Here is a 20,085-nt window from a genome sequence, read left to right as displayed (position 1 = left end):
AAGCCCAGAGATGTTAAGTGAATCATCTGAAGTCACACAGCTACTAGGTCATCTAGTAGAGGGAACTAATTGAACCTGACAGTGAGCCCCCACTGATTTCCAAGCATTAACTGATTAACTCTGTTGTATATGTTACAAATATTTCTTACAGTTTTGTGGGTTGTCTTTCAGTTGTATTTATGAAATTTGTGATACTTTATTTACACAGATGACAGATGAGTCCATTCTTTTTTATTTATTTATTTATTTTTGAGATGGAATTTCTGTCACCCAGGCTGGAGTGCAGTGGTGCAGTCTCGGCTCACTGCAACCTCCACCTCCTGGGTTCAAGTGATTCTCCTGCTTCAGCCTGCCAAGTAGCTGGGATTACAGGTGTGTGCCACCATGCCTGGCTAATTTTTTGTATTTTTAGTAGAGACGGGGTTTCACCATGTTGGCCAGGCTGGTCTCAAACTCCTGACCTCAGGTGATCCACCTGCCTCGGCCTCCCAAAGTGCTGGTATTGCAGGTGTGAGCCACTGCTCCCAGCCAAGTCCGTTCTTTTCTTTTGTGGTTTCTACCTTTACACCATGTTTGAAAAGGCCTCTTCTAACCCTAGATTATAATGTAGGAAGGAGAAAAATATGCTAACAGTACCAGAAGAAATTAGCCACAAGCCAGAAAGCCATAGTATCTTCCCAAGTTGTCACCCACAAGAAGAAGATCTGAGAATGTGATTGAAGGCAATGGTGGAAGGGAAACTAAAACGACTCCCTCATTATACCCTATAAAGTCCAACCTGTTCAATAGACCAGTTACTTATACATCTGTTCATGCCTTCTCCCCCTCTCCTTCAGGCTCCTGAAGTAGGGACTGGACTGGGAGGAGGGATGAGAGAAAAGGGGAGTATGCTAGTTACATAGCTGGTACTGTTTGAGGGCCTCTCTTAGGTGTCAGATGCCTGTGGTTGGGTCTTTTGTGTGGCACTTAGTTATGTTCTTTTGAGACATACCTGTGGAGACCTCATACACAGAGGTAGTACACCTGTCATGGATGAGACTGTATCTGGGTGACTTCTAATCACCTCCTTTTCTCAGGTCATACCCCACTTGCATGTACCTTGCCCTACAGGCCCAGTCTTCTTAAGCATAGTCCTTTCAATACTGTGTAAGCCTAGCTCCCTCCCTGCACCACTAGGCCCACAGGAAAACACATCAGGCATCTTCTTCCTTACAAACGGTAAAAATAGACACTACTTCCATTGCTTGCCTTTCTCCTTGACCTGCCATGTTGACAACTTTGGTCAGTATCCTACCTTCAGAATCTCAAATCAGGGCCATCACCATGATCTATGCCCCATATTTTAGGGGGCATGCAGTAGGTTCTCCTAAGAATTCTGTGCTCTGTACTAGGAGTGGAAGGAGGCAGGTGTTGAGTTTCGGCTGTTTGGCAGCCATCCAGCTTGGGGAAAGAGATGCCAGCTCCTCTCCTGGCAGATATCCCAGTCTCTACCCTTTTCTTATATAGGCTGTTAGAGAGTGATGGGGTAAGAGTATTTTACAGATAATATTTCTGTCTTTAGCAAGTCCTGCAGAGGTGTGCCTAGCACCTCTGTTTAGCGTTTGTAGGTATTAATCCTCAGCATTAGAGCCTCAGCTGAAATGCCAAGATGATAGGAAAAGTCCCATTCCACATCCTACGATAATGGAGTTATTTCGTGTGATGGGGATATCATGTGATAGAAGGATTCTAATTTTTTTCTTTCAAAATAGATTGTTAGTTATCACAGATGCTTTCTAATTGGCGTATTACTTTTTAAATAGTAGTCCAAGTCATCAATAAATTGATATTCATTTCTTCTAGAAGTATAACCCCATTACAATAAAATGAAAAAAAATTATATCAAAGGAGTGTTCTATGTAGCAAAGCTATTTCTGTGTCACAGTGTGTAGTCCTTCAAAGCAGTATTTTGTTGATCTTAGTGACAACAAATTCAATATATCTAATAATACTGCATAGCAGGTCTTCATTCTCTTTCCTGTTGATGTGACAGTCACTCTTTAATGAAACCTTATTTTGTATACCATTTGCATTGTAGATCAGGAATGAAGAGCTGAGTTTGCTTAAGCAATAGCTGATCTGTTTATACTTTTTATATTCTTCCATCAAGAAATGATTACCCTTCAACCAACCTTACCTCTTTCCACTTTACATATGCAAACCACCTAAATAAAACATACTCAAACTCCCAAACCACACAGCAGTATACAGAAGCATCCAGGACCCAGAAAAGCATAGAATAGTGTATACATAACCTTTTCCACTTCATCATACCAAGGCATTCATTCATTCAGCAACTGTATAGCGAGCATGTACTGTGGGCCATAAACCTGCTAGACAACAGAGTTGATTTTGCTCATTTATTTACCACAGGGAAGTAAAGAATAAGATTTGTTTTAATTCGAGTCCTATAAAATTGGAATGTTATTTCTGGCTTAACAAAGATATTGTAACACAATTTTTGGTATCTCATTGATTTGTTGCCCATAATTCTCTGTTGGAATACATCTACACATGGATTGGTTTTAAATGGCCTTCAGCAGTTTACTGCAGGGCCATCTGGCCATTTGCTGTCTGTATTCCCAAACTAATATCTAGTTCTAGAATAATCTGGCTTTTGACACTATGAGGACTCAGTTATACCCTGGCATACATTACTGAAGTGTTAAATGTGTATAAAGTACAGCATGTATTGACAGTTCAGGTGATATACACTATACTTTAAGATAGCCCATGCAGACTCTCAATACATCTAAATAATGGAATAATTACCTTTTTCAGTTACAAGAAATTTTTTTTTTATTTTCTATGAGAACTCCATTGAATCATACCTTTTCTAGAATATTTATTATATGATTAAAGGTATACAGTTTTCATTTATATCCATTTTAGTATTTATAGAGATGTTTGTACATCTTTGTGGCTATGACCCACAATAATATTAACACAAACTCTGAATTCATATTAAGTCTCTACTGAGAGTATTTGCCCATTTTCATGAACTTACTTTTCAAAGAAAAAATATTTCAAGGTGGAAAGTAAAAAACTCTTCTGCAAATAATGTTGAACCTCACAATAATGTTCACTATATTCTGAAAGAAGACCATGGATTGTTGTGATCTTTAAACAACCAACGTGCAAAATTTTTTTAAAGCTCAGAAGAGGGAAATTTGGCCATAGAATGTTAAAAGGTCTGATTTTTCTTTTAATTATTTTTCCCATAAGAGCAGAGATTTGAGTTTGCATGGGCACTCTGTAAATACCTCAGGTTGCCTAAGAGCTTAAGTAAATATCTTAGACTTTAGAAAACTACTTCTTTTCTTTTTTTTCCTTTTTAAGGAAGAATAAAACCTGGATTCAAACCTCTTTCCATTGGCTCACTTTGGTGCATCAATAGCTCTTCCAAGTCATGCTGAGTAATGCCTAAAAGTGAACTTGTCACCTTCCTCAACTATTCACAAAACCTTCTCTTCTGATGTGTCCTATCCATTTTCTAGTCCAAAAGTTTCTGACTTTTAGCAGGTCAGAAACTGGCTCTAACAACTTCCTATAGGATTAGATTCTCACGAACTTCAGATACTAGGACTTCTGGATAGAGAAGATAAAGTAGGTTTTAAAATAATGGTATAAGAAATAAATTGAAAACATGAGAAATAAAAAATAGACCATAAAAAATGCATATTTTTTGAAGGACTAAATAGAATTTTTATATATTAATCAAAATTAACTCAGTGGACATGCTAAGTATTAGACACTGATAAAGAGAGAATTGATAAAGAGGGGATTACATTCTCATGCCTGTAATCCCAACACTTTGGGAGGCCGAGGCGGGCAGATCACAAGGTCAGGAGATCAAGACCATCGTGGCCAACATGGTGAAATCCCGTTTCTACTAAAAATAAAAAAATTAGCTGGACGCAGTGGCATGCGTCTGTAGTCCCAGCTACTTGGGAGGCTGAGGCAGGAGAATTGCTTGAACCTGGGAGGCGGAGGTTGCAATGAGCCGAGATCGTGCCACTGCACTCCAGCATGGTGACAGAGCAAGACTCCATCTCAAAAAAAAAAAAAAAAAAAAGAGAGAGAGAGAGAGAGAGATAGAATGAGAATTGGCAACCTAGAAGCTAGATAGTAAAAACTTAAAAGAATGTAGCAAAATGGAGAAAGAAATTGAAAATAGGAAAGATGTTGGGCATAGTGGCATGAGTCTGCAGTCCCAGCTACTTGGGAGACTGAGGTGAGAGAATTGCTTGTGCCTAGAAATTGGAGGCTTCATTGAGCTGTGATCATGCCACTGCACTCCAGCCCGGGCAACAGAGTAAGACCCCATCATATATATATACAAATTTAAAAAAAAGAAAACAGGAAAGAGATATTAAGATCTTAAAAGATGAGAATCCAACATATGTCTAATAGGAGTTCCAGACGGAAAAATTAGAAAAAATTTTAAGAGGCAATATTCAAAGAGATTTTTGCACAATATTTCCAGAGATTACAAAAATAATGAATCCCCAAGATAATTCATGTATTTAGTTTTAAAACATGAGAGAGTACAACAAAAGGTTTATAATAAAAAGCAAAATTTTCTTCCTCAGTCCTCCCTACCCCCCTGCCCCATACCTTCCTCAGAGGCTACACTCTGACAAAATTGTAGTAATTTCTTATCTTGCTATTTCTTGATTTTTTTAAAATGTGAGAGATCTGTTGACTTTCCTGCCTTTGGAAATGATTGAGTTAGCTCTCTTTTATAAGCATGGACGCACACGCACATTTTCCCTCACCCTATTTTTCCAATATGAGTATATCTCAAGTTTTGGTTAAATAAATATTCTGTGTTTACAGCATTATTACTATGTAAAAAGTGTTCCCTGCTGAGCCTCATTGTGTTCTATGATTAGATTTCCTTTCCCAAACAACTCTTCATTTTTTCCTGGAGCTAATTATTACATTGGGTTTATTTGCTTGGTTTCTGTGTCACTATCAACAAATCCATTCTCAAGCTCTGTCACTGTCACTAATTCATCTGCTCAGTGTTGGCCACATTAGGAAACCTATCATTTCCATTTTTTTCTTGGATGCTACCTTCCTGGAGGCCTCAATTCTCTTGCTCCCGTTTGTTCTATTTGCTCTTTGGGCCCTTGGGTCAACTATGTCCTGGAGTCTGTGTCTTTCTCTTCCTTGGTTTACTTTTTTCTTATAGGGAGCACATCCACCAGTATCTTCTCAAGAAAAAGGGTACGTAAGAGACTTGATTGCCTGAAAATGCCTCTAGCCTACCTCACATTTGATTGATATTTGACCAAGTATTGAACTCTTATTTAAAAATAATTTATTTCAAAAGCTTGAGGTCATGTTCCATTGTTTTCTGCTTTTTAGACTTTTCTGACTCCTTGCATGTGACTTCCCTTGCTCTCTCACCTGAAAGGTATTAGGACTTTCCGGTTTACCTCTGGTATTCTGAAATTCTATAATGATTCTACTTGGATTGAATTTTGGTTCGTTTATTATTCTAGGAACTCAATCCATCAGTACAAATAAATTTCTTATATTTTTTTCTTTGATTTTCTTCCCACACTATTTTCTCGGTATTCACTTTCTTCAACTCCTAAATTGACCTTATTTTATCTCTTTTCCCATCCTCCTTATTTTTGTTTTTGTTTTTGTTCTGCTTTCTACAAGATTTTCTCCACTTTATCATTCAGCCCTTCCATCGATTATTTATTATTATTATTTTTTAGTTATATTTTTAATTGCAAGCACTCTTTATTGTTCTTGGATGTCCTTTCTTACTGCATTTGTCTTTTCTGCCATGGATGCAATTATCAATGTGAATATTTCTTATAGGTTTTTTTTTAAGTTTTTTCCTGTTCTCAACATTGTCTCAGTTTCTTCCAAGTGAAACAGGAAAAGTTCCCTTGTTGCCCTCCCAGGGTGTGTGATGGGGGTGTGACTTGCTGCTTCAGCGCCCCACTGCTCAAACCTCTAGGGGAGCATACAGACAGGGAGACTGTGGGGGTCTGACCCCATGGCAGTATCTAGGCGTGAATGTTTACAGCTGAAGCCCCAATGGGCATGTGTTACAGGGTGCTCTTTTAGTTTTGCTGTCTATAGGCGCCTTGTTTTAACCAGCTCAATTAAACCTCTATCTTGTCACAAGGACAGAGGGTTTTCTGTATCCTGGGTTCTTTCCTTGGTGTACCGGAAGAATCGGATCATACCCAGTGCCTGTCAGTACGTTCCTCTGGATGTCCAGCCACCCGTGTGTTCCTCCCCTGATGTGCTTCTTTCAATATTCAGCCGCCTGTGTGTCTGCCTGCTGGGGTCTCAGAGTTTTTATAGGCCCAGGATGGGGGCGTGGCAGGCCAGGGTGTCTTGGGAAATGCAGCATTTAGGCAGGAAATGCCTGTCTTCACCTAGGTCCATGGGGGTGGAGCCCTAGCCAGGGACCCCACCCTCCCCTACCCAGCACTTCCCTTCCCCCATTCCCTGTCATTTAAAGGGACCATGCTCTTCCCTTTCCAGCACTTGCATATCACAAGTTCCTTTCTTATGCTTTGTCTTGTTTATTTCATGTTATGAGTTTTCCTCAAATGTCTGCTGGTTCCTGGCTGTCCATTCATATCAGAGAGCAAGACTGCGACGGATGATTAGAAGTTCTCTGTTCAGAGACAGCGCTTGTTGACTGGTGACCTTTCTCATGGAATGAACAAACAAATTCAATTATTTTGTTGTGGCATCCCCACATTTCAGTTTCACTAAGTCAGTTTAGTTAGTTTCCAGAGAAAGGCTCTTATAATTTCCTAGAAGGTGAATCTCCAGCTCTCTGGGAGCCAAATAGGTGAAAGGTTCTGGAGAAATATCACCAATGAATGGGTGTACTTTCACTTCACTCACCCTTGCCTTTGGCCTCCCCTGGTCTCTGGTTTAACCCCTCAAGTTAGGAAGCATCCTTTCTGGTGTTGAAGTGGGAGCTGCATAGGCTTAGAGAAGTTATCAAGGGGGTTGATTTCTCTCTATGTAAAATCACTATCAATTCTTCTGTTTTCAGTTTCGCTCCACAAGTGTACCTCTATATAGAGGAACCTGGACTGATAAATTCCTGAGCCTTTCCGAGTTTCTGTGGAACACGCAACCTTCTTCTTGTCTAAAACTACATACACACACACACACACACACACACACACAAACCTGCATGCTTATGGACACATTCTGCCTCCCCCTCTCTGCTCAACCACCGCTCATCCATCTGCTTTCCATCTTCTGAAATTTGGTTCACATTCTTTTCCATTGCAGTCCTTCCCAGTTTTTCATTTTATCCTTGTATGCCTATGCCTTTTAAATAAATTCCCTACCATTATTTTAGTAGGAATTGAAAAGGCAAGGGAGGATTGAACATTGGTGTTTGCTCTAGCATGTTTGCCCCAGTCCATTCAAGCCGTATCTGGAATGTTTGTTCAGACCCAATCTGACCCCTCACTTGTGTCATTAAGGGCAGAAAGGCCTCTCCCTGCTTATTTTTCAGGCCTCATTTTTTGTCCCTCCCCTCCCCACACCTTCCCATCTATCTCTGCCCAGTCAATGCTCTGGCCATGTTTTGATTTTTATCTCTGGACCATATTCTCTCTTGCCCTGGGCTTTATGCACATGCTGTTACTCTTAGCACATCCCAGCTCTTGCTCCCATACCTGGCTAACTTGTAGTTATCATGGAGGTCACAGCTGAAGATCAGCTTCTCTAGAGAGCCTTCCCTGGCACTAACTCCCTTTCTAGGGCTGGGTTCTCATCTTGTATCACCTAATTCTTTCCTGATTGAAGCACCTACCACATTATATGTTCCATGAGGACATCTTAGCTAATTTACCTGGCACATAATAGGCACTCTAATTTTTGTTGAATGAGGAATGACTGTTTCTTTCTCTGAACCTTTTTCACTCAGTGTTTTCACTGAGTATTTGCTGTCTTTGCCTTCAAGCCTTGCTTATATTGTAGTAATGAGTAATGGCCCAGCAAGTCAGATATTTCAAATTTATCCATCTGTTTAATTTTTACTCCCTTTTTCTGAACTAAGAAATACTAAAATGTGTAGAAAAGCTGAAGTAAGTAGAAGTGTTTATACCTCATTTTGTATACTTACAGGTTTTATTTCAAATGTAAAATTAACAAAATTATGTCTTCCAATATTAATTCTGGATGAGGTCAGTTTCTGTGGCTTAAAAATTAGATAGCAATATAATCAATTTGAATTGAATCAATACTTACTGTCCTAACATTTAATGTGGGAGCCAAAAGAAAAAAAAAAGTGGTTATGTTGAAAGTTGGCTTTGCTGGTAATTTTGATATATTCAGGTTGTGGATAGGCAAATGAAAAAGAAAAAAAGACTAGATTTTTTATGTCCATCTGTTCATGCTTCAGAGATCTGGAAACTGAAGTTTTAAATTTCCTGGTTTTATTTTCCTGGTTTATGCAGTTTTAAGAAGGAAAATGACAGAATCTCTCAGAAAAATGAAGGAATATAAGTAAAGACAAGGAAAAGTAAAAGGTGGAAAACAGTATCATAGGAAAGACATAATAGAAATGGAGGAATATATTAATTTAATTAATAACATTGGACCTTTTTACAGTTAATGTATCTCTAGGCATGAGTACAATTCTTTGATTAGTATACAAAAGAAAAGAAGATAACATTAAAAGTACCTGCCTTAAGTGGATGGCTAAAGTATAAGAACTAATAAGAAAAATATGTCTTGAAGAAAGCATGGGTCTCTAGTTTATAAAATAGGCTCAATTATGAAAGGGCCAATGGAGTCTTGGACTAGAGTTTTTAGAATGTTGAATGTTTCTCTAGTAACGATTAAATGCCATGATGACCTTTACCACTATTATCAATATAAAAAATAATGGCCAGTAATAACTGAGTTCTTAATATGTGCCAAGCAACATGGAAACATAATTCTGCAAGGCGTTGTTACTATTATCCCCATTTTACAGATGACATAATTGATTCTTATAGAAAAGACTTTTCTCAGGTCAGCTAAAAAGTGACAGAGCCCTTAATTTACAACCAGTCAATATGCCTAGACCCCTTTATGCCATTTTGCCTCATAACAATAAGATAATCATTAGACTTGATTAGATGCTTAATCCTTACCTCTGTGAGAAGTCCAGGACTAGCCTCATTCTTACTGTACAGATGAGAAAACTCAGGTTTAGAAAAATTAAATGACTTTATTCACAACCAAATTTTAAAGAAAAACTCCTTTCCTGAAACACAAATCTTTAAATTTTTTAATTCATTTTAATTTTTTAAAAAGTAACATTTGGGCCAGGCACAGTGGCTCATACCTGTAATCCCAGCATTTTGGGAGGCCGAGGTGGGTGGATCACGAGGTCAAGAGATCGAGACCATCCTGGCCAACATGGTGAAACCCCGTCTCTACTAAAAATACAAAAATTAGCTGGACGTGGTGGTGCATGCCTGTAATCCCAGCTACTCAGGAGGCTGAGGCAGGAGAATTGCTTGAACCCGGGAGGCAGAAGTTGCAGTGAGCTGGGATCGTGCCACTGTGCTCCAGCCTGGCGACAGAGTGAGACTCTGTCTCCAAAAAAAAAAAAAAAAAAAAAAAAAAAAAGTAACATTTGGCTTTAGAATAAAGTTCACATACATTTTCTCCTTTTTATTCCCCAAATTTTCTCATCAGTTTTGATAGCTTGTTCATCTTTCAAAATAGTATATTTTTGTCACTATCAACATAAATATAGTATCTCCTTCTCTGTTACTTTTCTGATACTCTGTTCAGGAAATTTGACCCATCATAGTGTTGTCCCATTGCCCTTTTTCCGCCATAGTATTCAGTAAAATCATGTCATATTCCAAAGGAGACTCTGTAATTGGAAACACTGTCCTAGGGGAATTCTTATATTTGTTTGGAAAGAAGAAAGTAATCCTTTCTTCAACAGCAGTACGTTTTCCCATCCTATTTTCAACCTGCAAATGATGGCTTCCCCTAAAATATCTTGGAATAGAACACATGATTAGAGACCATTTTTAGGGTTTCCATCAATGCTTTATTGATGCTATAGGAGACATTTAATTCCAAAGGTAATGAGAACACTTGTGAACAAGGTAAATTCTTACACAGAAAGAGCAAATGTACGTGGGAAACAGCTATTTCCTCTTGCTTGGAAGAGATAACTTCTGATCCATATTGGGAAAATATTTTATTGTCCTATACTATCATCATATTAAGTGAGGTGAATAAGTAGAAGCTTTTGAAACTTGGCTTCTGAGTTTCAAATAGAAAAAATGATGAACAAATTATTAAGTTTGAAAAAAGTTAGGTCATTTGAGTGATAGAGATAACATACTTTAGTAAACACAGTTTAGTTTAAAGATTATATGGGTAATTTACAATTTGGGGGGTTAACAGACCAAAATCAGTATGTATGAAATGTCACTATATGTACTGAAAGCTTCATTGTGCAGATACAATCTCTTGCACATAGAAGGATCTTAAATATTTTTTGAATGAATATTTGCTAACTGAGTCAACACAGTGAATCGTTCACTGACTGACTAGGGAATGTAGTGTTACTCAACGTGGCTTAAATATGGACATCATGTAGGGGAGCAAGGAATGGCAAGTTTACTTAGATTTAGTCAGCTCCTACTACACGTCACACCCGACACATGTTCTCCTTTTTAATGCTCTCAAGAAATTTACAAGCACAGATATTACTATCCTATTTTACAGATTAGAAAACTGAGGTTCAGAGAAATTAACTGATTTGAATAAACTCCAAAATTGAGGAAGTGCCAGTACAGTCTCTGTACCAACACAGCCTGGATTCTCACCACTTCAACATAACCTGTTGCTTGAGTGGAGTAACTTGAGGTGCTTCACAGAGATTTCTTTACCTGTCCCCCAAAATAATCTTCCTCACAGGCTTACTGTGGTACCTGAACATACCCCATTTGTGATTACTTCCGTTGAATTAAGGTATTGCCTCTGTTGAAAGGTATAATGCATTGAGCACAAAATATGATGAGTGCATTGTAACAATTTAAGATTAGTTTCCAACAAGACCAATAACAGAGAGCCCAGCATGATTCAGAGCTGGATCCAAAATGGGACATAGTTTCAAGATAGGCTGCAAGGAGACCCATAGTGGCAGTGGTGGGTGAGGGGAGGGTGGGTATGGGGAGTTACCTGGGCACTGAGAAAGTAGTATAAAGACCTCAGGAAATTGACCACCAGTGGGCGGAGAATGCTTTAAAGTGGAGGTAGGAAAATAAAGATTTCCTGTTTTCAGTTTAGCCTAGGGCTCTGCCAAACTGTGTTGAATTACTAGAGTAAACCTTGTGTAAACGAGAGAGTTTTGTTGTTGTTCTTAGAGAGCTCTTTTTAGGGGGGAGTGGGGATCGTGAGAAGTGAGTGTACATATGTTAGCAAGGATGGCTCTGGGTTTGATAAACATTTGTTCTGGCAACATGTAAGGTAGCTTTTCTTATTCTCATACATTCATAAGGACCTTAAATTTTCTGCGTGGGAGGAATATATCCTAAAGGGATTTTATAAAATTGAATAAGACAAACTGCTCATACTAGTAGGCAGTTAAATTAGCAATGTATACAATCTAAACACTTTGAAATTAAGAGAGAATGGGGAATTTAGGCATAATTATTTAAGTTAAATAATGCTAATCACATAAATGGTGTTGCCAGAAGAGGCCATATAAGCAAATGGTATAAATAAGGTTATCTGGAAAGTGTTAGATTTTCAGAAATGACTCATAGAAATGGTAGTGGGAAATAAAAATATAAAAGAATAGGCTGCTGGAAATAGAACCATCTTTTCCTTATAGCAGCCCATATATATCCCAGCTATTGAAAGGACAGACATCAGGAAATGATGCACCTTTTAAAGCAGAGAAGAGAAAGCTAAAGCTTCTCTTTTTAACAATGGAAGGTTCTCTTTTCAATGGAAGATGCTGTCTTTGCTGAGTGTCATATCCCTGGGACCAGACATGGCTAATGAGGTCAGTCTGATAACTAGAAATTTTCTTTCCATTTCAGCATGTATTACTCAGGCCAATAAGTAGGGTTTGCTTGTTAATTTTGACTTATAGCTAGTCTCTGTGGATCCTGTTTTTCCTATCTTATCGCAGATTCCTCATAGTTCAAGCAAGACAGTCTTGCTCAGTATCCTCTCACAGAATGCTGTATTTCATGTTGGCTTTAAAAGTTTGTACCATGAGAAGCAAAATTTCAGGCATCAAGCATTGAATACTTAACAACATAGCCTCACAGCCACGGTGGGGCTAGCGGGTATTCCCCCAGAGCATTTGTGCAGTGTGCATCATGATTGGCTCATCTGTGATTCAAGTTTATTTAAATAATGTTCTGCCAGAGTTCCTTTCTGAAACATCCTTCATAGACATGTGCCACCTATTTTATGAATATTAGCTGTTAGCCATTACCGGTAAAGAAGAGCATGCAGCCATACTGCAGCCGACCAGCCAAGGATAAGTGTGTCTTTCTGTTTAATGTTGTGGTCTCCAAACATCTCATTTTAAATTGGGATGGGTTTCCTTGCTTTTGATTCCGTTATTTAGTGAAGATAGTGTGACGGAGGAATGGGGGTGTCTGTGTACGCATGAGAATGCCATATCAAAATTTTTACTTTTATACTTTATAGGTTATATAAATCTGCTCATCATATAAGTGATATATTGGACACATGTGGGGTAGCATGATTTTTTAATTATCTTTGATATTTGCTTATGTGGCTAGATTCTAAAAATGTTAATTTTATAATTAATTTCCACCACATTGTTTGGCAACAAGGAATAGTTTTTGTTGTAAGTCACCCAAGGCCTTAGATCGCTGAACTGCCTCAATGTGCCTTCCCAGTTAGTTTTGGAAAACTTATTTATTTTAATTTCTATTTTCCTTCTCCTCAATTTGGTTTCTATCCAGGGATCTACAGAAATCATTTTGATAAAAACTGTTGATATTTTTTCTGCTGTCATCCATATTAGCCTTGAACCATATCTTCTGTCACTTTTTCACTGGTTCTCCTGCTTTCTTTTGGACGTCCTTTTGTCTACTGATATGTCACATTGGTGTATGGCTTCAAGTTTGGATTTCATCATTTTCCCACATAAATGTATTTCTCATTCTTTTTGCAATCTCTATTATATAAAATATGCCACCGCCCATCTGGCTGCCCCATGCTTCTCAGACTCTGGCTGTGCACCTCCTAGGGCCTCAAGTAGTATTTCCCAGAGTATCCTTTGTTGACCATTAATTCTTAAGCTGTGTCCTGCAGGGGTGGGTGAGGAGGAGGCGGACAGGTTTCTTACTCCAGTAAGCTTGGGAAACAATTATCACATCCCCATCACATATTAGGTACTCAATAGGTACTTACTGAATGAATGAGTTAATGAATGAACATATTTATAATATATAGTAACAGGTACTTTGGGAAGTTAATAGTAAAGAAATGTTTAACTTTATTTAACTTAGCATTTTCCAAACTTGTTTTCCCACAAAACCATCTCTGGTGCAACATCTACATGTGTCTCATGGAATCAGTGTTGCACAAAACACACCTGTGAAACACCAGCCTGAGGGATACAACGCTGTGGCTCTACTACTCCTCCCTCCCCCAAACCTGAGCTAGAACGTGAGACACGCTGAACTTCATCAACTCCCTCTCTCCTTGTCTGCCCCATATGTAGGCCAGTTTCCTTATTCCACTTACTAACACCCTCATATCTCTTCACTGGCTCAAATATGGAATAATCTTTTATCAGTTACACACGCTCTCTCTTTCTCTTTAATCATACACTAATTAATTAATTTTCACCTGCTATCTTCCAAATGTGTTTTGAGAAACAGGATGACTAATAATCTCTGTCATATGGACTTTTACCCTTGGGCATTTATTTATGAGATTCTGTAGGTTGAACTTACCATAGTAAGTACTTTTTATTAAAATCTCTCAAAAAGACAGTTGTAAGGAGTGTATTCCACCATGGCATGTGTTTCAGCTATGATATTCTATTCAACAGCACATGAATCAACATGAATGTCCAAAGTTGACTTGTTTTGTGTTAACCTTATTGCCTGCCTTTTGACTACCTTTGTGAGTCAACTGCAAGTTCTCTAGCCTCTCGACTATAGCAGAAATAAGCTAAGGTGCCCAGAGCACTTCTTTTGCTTACCATCAATCTTAGTGGCATTTAAAACTGCTCTCAAATCTAGTCTTTTCCCGGCTGATATGAAAAAGGCAAAGGCCTTTGGTTATTCCTACAGGTCGATCTTAGGTTTGTGTTTGGACATGGGGACTGTGGTGAGGGGTATACATTTAGATCTAGAAAGTGCTTGTTCCAGCTGTGTCTTTAAACATTGCCCAACATAGTACTGGGGTTTTGTGGCAATGCTTCTGGAACCATACTGGCGGACAGAGGTGGGAAGGAAAGGAGTCTGAGGGGATGGGCAGCAGGAGAGGGGCTCTGTTTCTGTTTCACATATTGGCTATTGGTTGGAAAGGAGTTGGGGGTGGAGATCCCATGGCTAATAACAGATTGGAAATGATTATGGCAATCCGAGTATTTCTAAAGTTAGAAATAGGTTCTGATGGAGTTTCTAAGAGATTTGGAAACAGGAAGAAGCATTCTGTAAGATGGGCAGTAGAATTTACTTAAGAAAAATGGGGAAATTATTAAATGGGAAACCTGACATATGTGGATTACTGTTTTTCTTCTGACCCTTTCTTTTCTCTCTTTCACTTCTTACCTCGGGACCTTTTCTCTTCTCATTAGCACCTCCACCAGAGTTGGAACTGGGAAAGAGAAAGGAAGTGTTCAGACATGTGCCTATTTGCATAGTCACGTCATTGAATTAATGCCAGGACAGCACAAACATTCTGTCCAGTTCTATAGAAAAGCCAGTTTCACCCCATCAGTAAGGTATTATTTTCTTTTTTTTTTTTTTACTAGCATAGAACAGTTTATTGCCAGGCTTCTCTTAACTGTACATTATAAATAGTGTCTGATTAAGAATGTTCTGGATGGGTTAATTAGTGTGGTGACTATTATTAAGCAAACTGCTTGTTAGTATTATGCCTATTTGATCTTGGTATTGATGTGAAGGTAATTGACCATAGAGCTACATTTAGAAAAGCTGAAATAAAGTTTTTTTGATTTCTATTATAGCAATAAATTGTTTATATTAAACATGTCTATGAAAATATGAGTTTCATGACACAGAGAATCAGAATAGATTGTGTGGGATGGTGGATGTGGTTGGTTTTGTTTTGTTTTTAGTATTATTAATACATTTGTTCAGCCTAATTCAAGACTAGCTTTATTGTAACAAAGTAGTACAAAAGTGTTTCAGCTTCTGCCTTCATTCTTACCACAGAGTGTATGAAAACTAAAGTGTTTTTAACTTTCCCCAACTAAAGGATATATCCTGTTAGATTTGGCTAATTTCCTAAATACTTCTTTTGGTGACAATCACTATAATGAATAGATTATAAGAAAAATATGAAAAGATACTATAAACAAGGAAACCGTAGCTTGTAACTACCTTCTTTCAAGTACCGGATTGTTATCTATATTATTTATTGGTAGCTTGTCCAGTTCTATTATTAAGGTTTCCTAGCTGTAGCATTTCCATAGGGAATTGATTCCATGAGCTAAAAAATTACACCGTCAGGGAGTTTTTCTTGAAATTCAGCTTAAATTTTCCCATTCTTAATTTCATCCCGTTACTCCTGGTTATACCCCCTTGTACCAAGCTAAATAATTATTCTTTTTCCTTAGAAACTCTTATTATGTACCCTTCTGTTTGTCACTTAACCAGGCTATTCATAGTTAGCTCCTTTAATCTGTCCTCATAAATCAATTCTTCCATTGCCTTAATTATTATTATTGCTCTTCTAAACACTCTCTAATTTTCAAACATACACAGTTCTCAGGTGCCCCAGATGACATCAGCATTTGCACAGGGTTCTATCCTGGCAGACTTAGTGTCTTCCTTCCCTGTACAACAAGATCCAGAACTAAATGGCATCAGTTCGCTGAATCAAATCAGCTCTTGCTCATCTTGTCCAATTCAGCATGGTCTAAATGGTGTTTTCTATGTGCCCTACCTCCATTCAAGGTTTATTTTGATTTGTTTCAATTTTGTGAGATTTGTAAGCGTTTTGGTTGCTGCCCCTATTTATATTCTGCATCTTTCCATGTCCCTATTCACTATGACCTATCAAGTCAGTCATCTGCAACTTGTCTTAACATGGGATTCTATTCATCCTTGAGAACATTTAGGGAAGGTGTTGAATAAAAGTAGGCCTCACACCCTTGCCCACAGCTAAATTCCTTGTCAGTTACCAATTCCTGTTGTTTACAACCCTTTAGCCAATCTCCCATCTCTTTTAATTTGCAGTTTTGCTCACATGCTGGCCAATATAAATGAATTTTATGAGTAAGATGGGTCATGATACTGTTTTCTAAAATGAAAATATGTTGTTTGAATCCCATTGATATTTTTTTCTTTTTTTTCTTTTTTTTTTTTTTGGTGAATCCTTCATGAGCTAAGTTTGTGATTCTGTTAAAATCCTTATTAAGCTTGCCTGGCACTCTTTATCTGACATAAACAAATAGGTTACTTCAATTGCTTTATTGTTCTCCAGATATGTACAGATGTTCCTTCTCTTACCATTTGTTCCATTTCTTTAGGAGAATTGAAGATAGTGTCATAGTCATTCTATTTTTTTACCTTTTCTGGTGATCAATGGCAATTTTTTATGTTGTGTTTTAGTTTCTAGAATCTCTTCAGTATTTTGAATTTGTTTGCAGAAGAAGTTGATTGGTTCCCACCATAATTTGGGGCCTATGCAGTTTGAAACTATAGTCTGTAAATGCCCAGGTTTCTTTCCATTTTAAATCAAGGACTAAATTTACTATTTTATTAGGGCATATTTAAGGGGTTAGTACCATTCTTTGTGTTTTGTCTTTCTATATACAATCATCTCTTTATTACTTGGGGAGTTCTTATGTATTTGTTTGAGTTTCCTCAAGGCATTTGAAATTAGAATAGAAATTTAAAGATCTTTATGAAACAAACATAGAAGCCCCCAAAACAAGCTTTCTGGTTCTGGAATGTACATAGGGTCCTACAGCCAAAGACCTTGTTTCTAGCTCCTGTGATTCCTCCATTGTTTCTTAGTGTTGCCTATCAGCCCTTGTTTTCAGCCCTTTTTAACGCCCTCTCCCTGTCTCCACAGTGACTGTCCTGAGGCCTCAGTGAGTTTCTGAAAGCCCATCTCCACCTCTGTTCACCTCACTGAAATAGATGAACTGACCTAGTGCTTTAATGAGGCAACTCCTTAGATTCTACACCTGCCACCTAAAGCTGTTTTGTTTTTTCAGCTTCATTTCTCTCTTTTTCCCTCAGCTTTGCAAGAAAGCGAGGTTCACTATCTTTACAAGACCCTGCTTGCTTTTCCCCTACACCATGATCACCATGTTATAATGTTTTTCTCCTTCCATCTTATAAGATTTTTCTGTTTCTTCAGGATCCTGCTTCCTTCCCTAGCAAGTATTCCCAAGTGAATAACACTGTGCCCATGTGCCTCATTTTTAAAAGTCCAACCTTGCCTTCCCCTCCCTTCTCTCTACCTCCTTTTCTCTGCCTCTCTCTTTCATACACAAACCCTAGCCTCCTGCAGTCTGATTTCTGCCCACACCACTCTTTCAGCAGGAGCAGAGAGTGGCCTGTCGAAGTAGCCAGTGACCTGTGATGTGACAAGGCCAAAAGCTTCTTGTTTCTGCTTTGTAGCACCTCTGCAGTGTTTTATGCCCCATTTTACACATTCTTTGAGGGTTCTTGATTCATTTCAATAATGTGATATTACTCTCTTGGATTCTCTTTCTACTCTTCCAGATGTTCCCTTCTGCTCTCCTTCCATGGTTTTTCTTTTTCACCTACCTCTGAAACCCATTTCTTCCCCTACACAACAATTCAGGGAGGCCAAGTTTCTGGATGGGGCTCAGGAACTCTGAGAAAGGACTTGGTAGTCTGGCCCAGTCTACCCCTCTAGACCTTACATCCAGACCTGCATCCCAGTCTCTTTGGGTTGCATGTTATTTCCTGAGGAGTTGTATTTCTTCACCCCTTTTTCCTTTGATCTCATATTCTCTGACTCCAGAGCTTCCCTGACTCTGTCTTGCAAAATGCTTTACCTAAAGCCTTCTTTAAGCCTTTATTGAGCCCCAAGTCAGCATTAATCTCTTCCCCTCCATTAAAAAAAAAAACTGGAATGGCCATTGTATGTATAGTATGTTCCGGCCTAGGTTAGTTGGCTGTTCTTGTGTCTGTCTCCTACTCTTCTCTAAGCACTAATGGTTTGCTTTCCAATAGACGGTGAGCTCCTTGAGGATAGCCCCTCTATTTGTATTATGTGGCTTACAGGTTTTAAGCTATAATTTTTTAAGGTTTCATTTTATTTTGATTCTCTATCGATAAGTAACAGACATTGAACTCTGTGTGATAAAGTGTCATGGAAAGATAGGAGAGAAATGATAATAAAAAAGATATTAAAATATACTTAAGGAAACATTAGCCAAGTCAATTTAATACAAAGTATATTCAGATGCCCAGGAATACAGAACAGTCATGAGCAGAAATGACCAGTGTTAATCAAGGAAGTTTCAAACATTTTTGTAGGTTAATGAACAAGTATGGCCTGAAAATAAGCACTGGGCCATGTGGTGATTGGAAAACACAAAATGGAAATCCAGAAGGATGAGTGAGGGAAGAGTGATAAACCGTCTCTGTAATCTTATGTTTTATGATATGTGCAGTGCAAGTTTTATAGCCATAGAAACTCTTTGGAAACTATTCAAAGACAGCCCAGTCCAATTTCAAACTTTTGAACTTCTCTTAGTGGCTACTACTTTTTACACTTTTTCTGGAATTTTTGTATAACATCTTTATTTTTTCTCAGTTTTATATATAATCATTATGTACTTACAGGAAGGTAAAGGACAAATTTTACATATTTTTTTCCACTAAAAGTATATTGCATTCTTTTTTTGTAACAGATTCATGCCCAAGCACAAAACAACACATTTAAAGAAGATGCTCGGCCTTAAAGGAAATGGCGGTGCGGTTCTGTCCATGGCCCTTCCTTTTCAGCCAGAGCAGAGAGATTCAGAGGATTTATTGAAGAATTTTAATTCAGAGTGTGATACACACTGTGGCCTTGATACTGCACGACAAGAATATTTGGGTAACTCATTAAGACAGGAATCAGACTTGAAAAAGTCCACCTCGTCAGATAATTCAAGCTCTCATCATGGTGAAAATAAACAAAATCTGACTGTTGATCCCTGTGACATTTTGGGTGGAGTTGATAATCAGCAAAGACTTCTACACATTGTCTGGCCTCACAGGTGGTAAGTCAAGGCATGCCAATTTAGTAAGAGTTGTAGAACTGGTAAAAGAAAATATATTCTGTTGATTGACATAATAATTTGCTCTTCTTATTGCTTTAGAAAAAGATTATTTTAATGTGGTGGTATTACTAATGATCTGCCAAGGTGGTACTACTAAATATCTTCACATGAATGGTCATGTGCTTAGATTAAATTTGAATTACAGGTAATTATTTGCTGCAATTTGCTCAACTAACAGTAGTGGGTAGGCACTTCTAGCATATCAAGTCTTGTTCAGAAAGTTTCAAAATATAAGAATCAGATTCCATTTTATGCACACACACACACAGTTATCACAAAACTATTTCATATATACACACTGATACAGCAATATTACCATTAAAGCAAGAATAATTTCCATTATTTACTACCTTGACCAGTTTCAACAGGGTGGCTTCATTTTACTTGTCATAAGATGTATATCAGTACATTTGAAACCATTCCCTTCACTCAGATGCCTCTGTATTGTGCTAAGCAAAATACTTTCTAGCCAAGTCTTTTCTAAACAGAGGAAAATCAACTGCAGTATGTGATCTCACCAA

The 20,085-nt window shown here is 38.0% G+C and overlaps 1 protein-coding gene across 50 annotated transcripts in view; it reads left to right on the top strand.

Moving 5' to 3' along the window:
• GTDC1 (glycosyltransferase like domain containing 1) overlaps positions 1-20,085 on the top strand; it is a 386,422-nt gene that overhangs the window by 307,283 nt on the left and 59,054 nt on the right. For 28 of the 50 annotated variants that reach the window (XM_063790448.1, XM_063790464.1, XM_063790458.1 and 25 more), the window contains one exon: positions 19,151-19,504. The exons of 5 other annotated variants lie outside the window; for them this stretch is intronic. In XM_063790448.1, the coding sequence (XP_063646518.1) occupies positions 19,151-19,504 (354 nt within the window). Of the gene's footprint in view, positions 1-14,863; positions 15,011-19,150; positions 19,505-20,085 lie in introns of all 50 variants that reach the window. 17 more of the 50 variants (XM_063790457.1, XM_009443412.5, XM_054679811.2 and 14 more) reach the window with 1 other exon arrangement.

Source organism: Pan troglodytes, chromosome 13 (assembly GCF_028858775.2).
Source record: "Pan troglodytes isolate AG18354 chromosome 13, NHGRI_mPanTro3-v2.0_pri, whole genome shotgun sequence".
Lineage (NCBI taxonomy): Eukaryota > Metazoa > Chordata > Mammalia > Primates > Hominidae > Pan > Pan troglodytes.
This window is presented reverse-complemented; position numbering and strand designations above follow the sequence as displayed.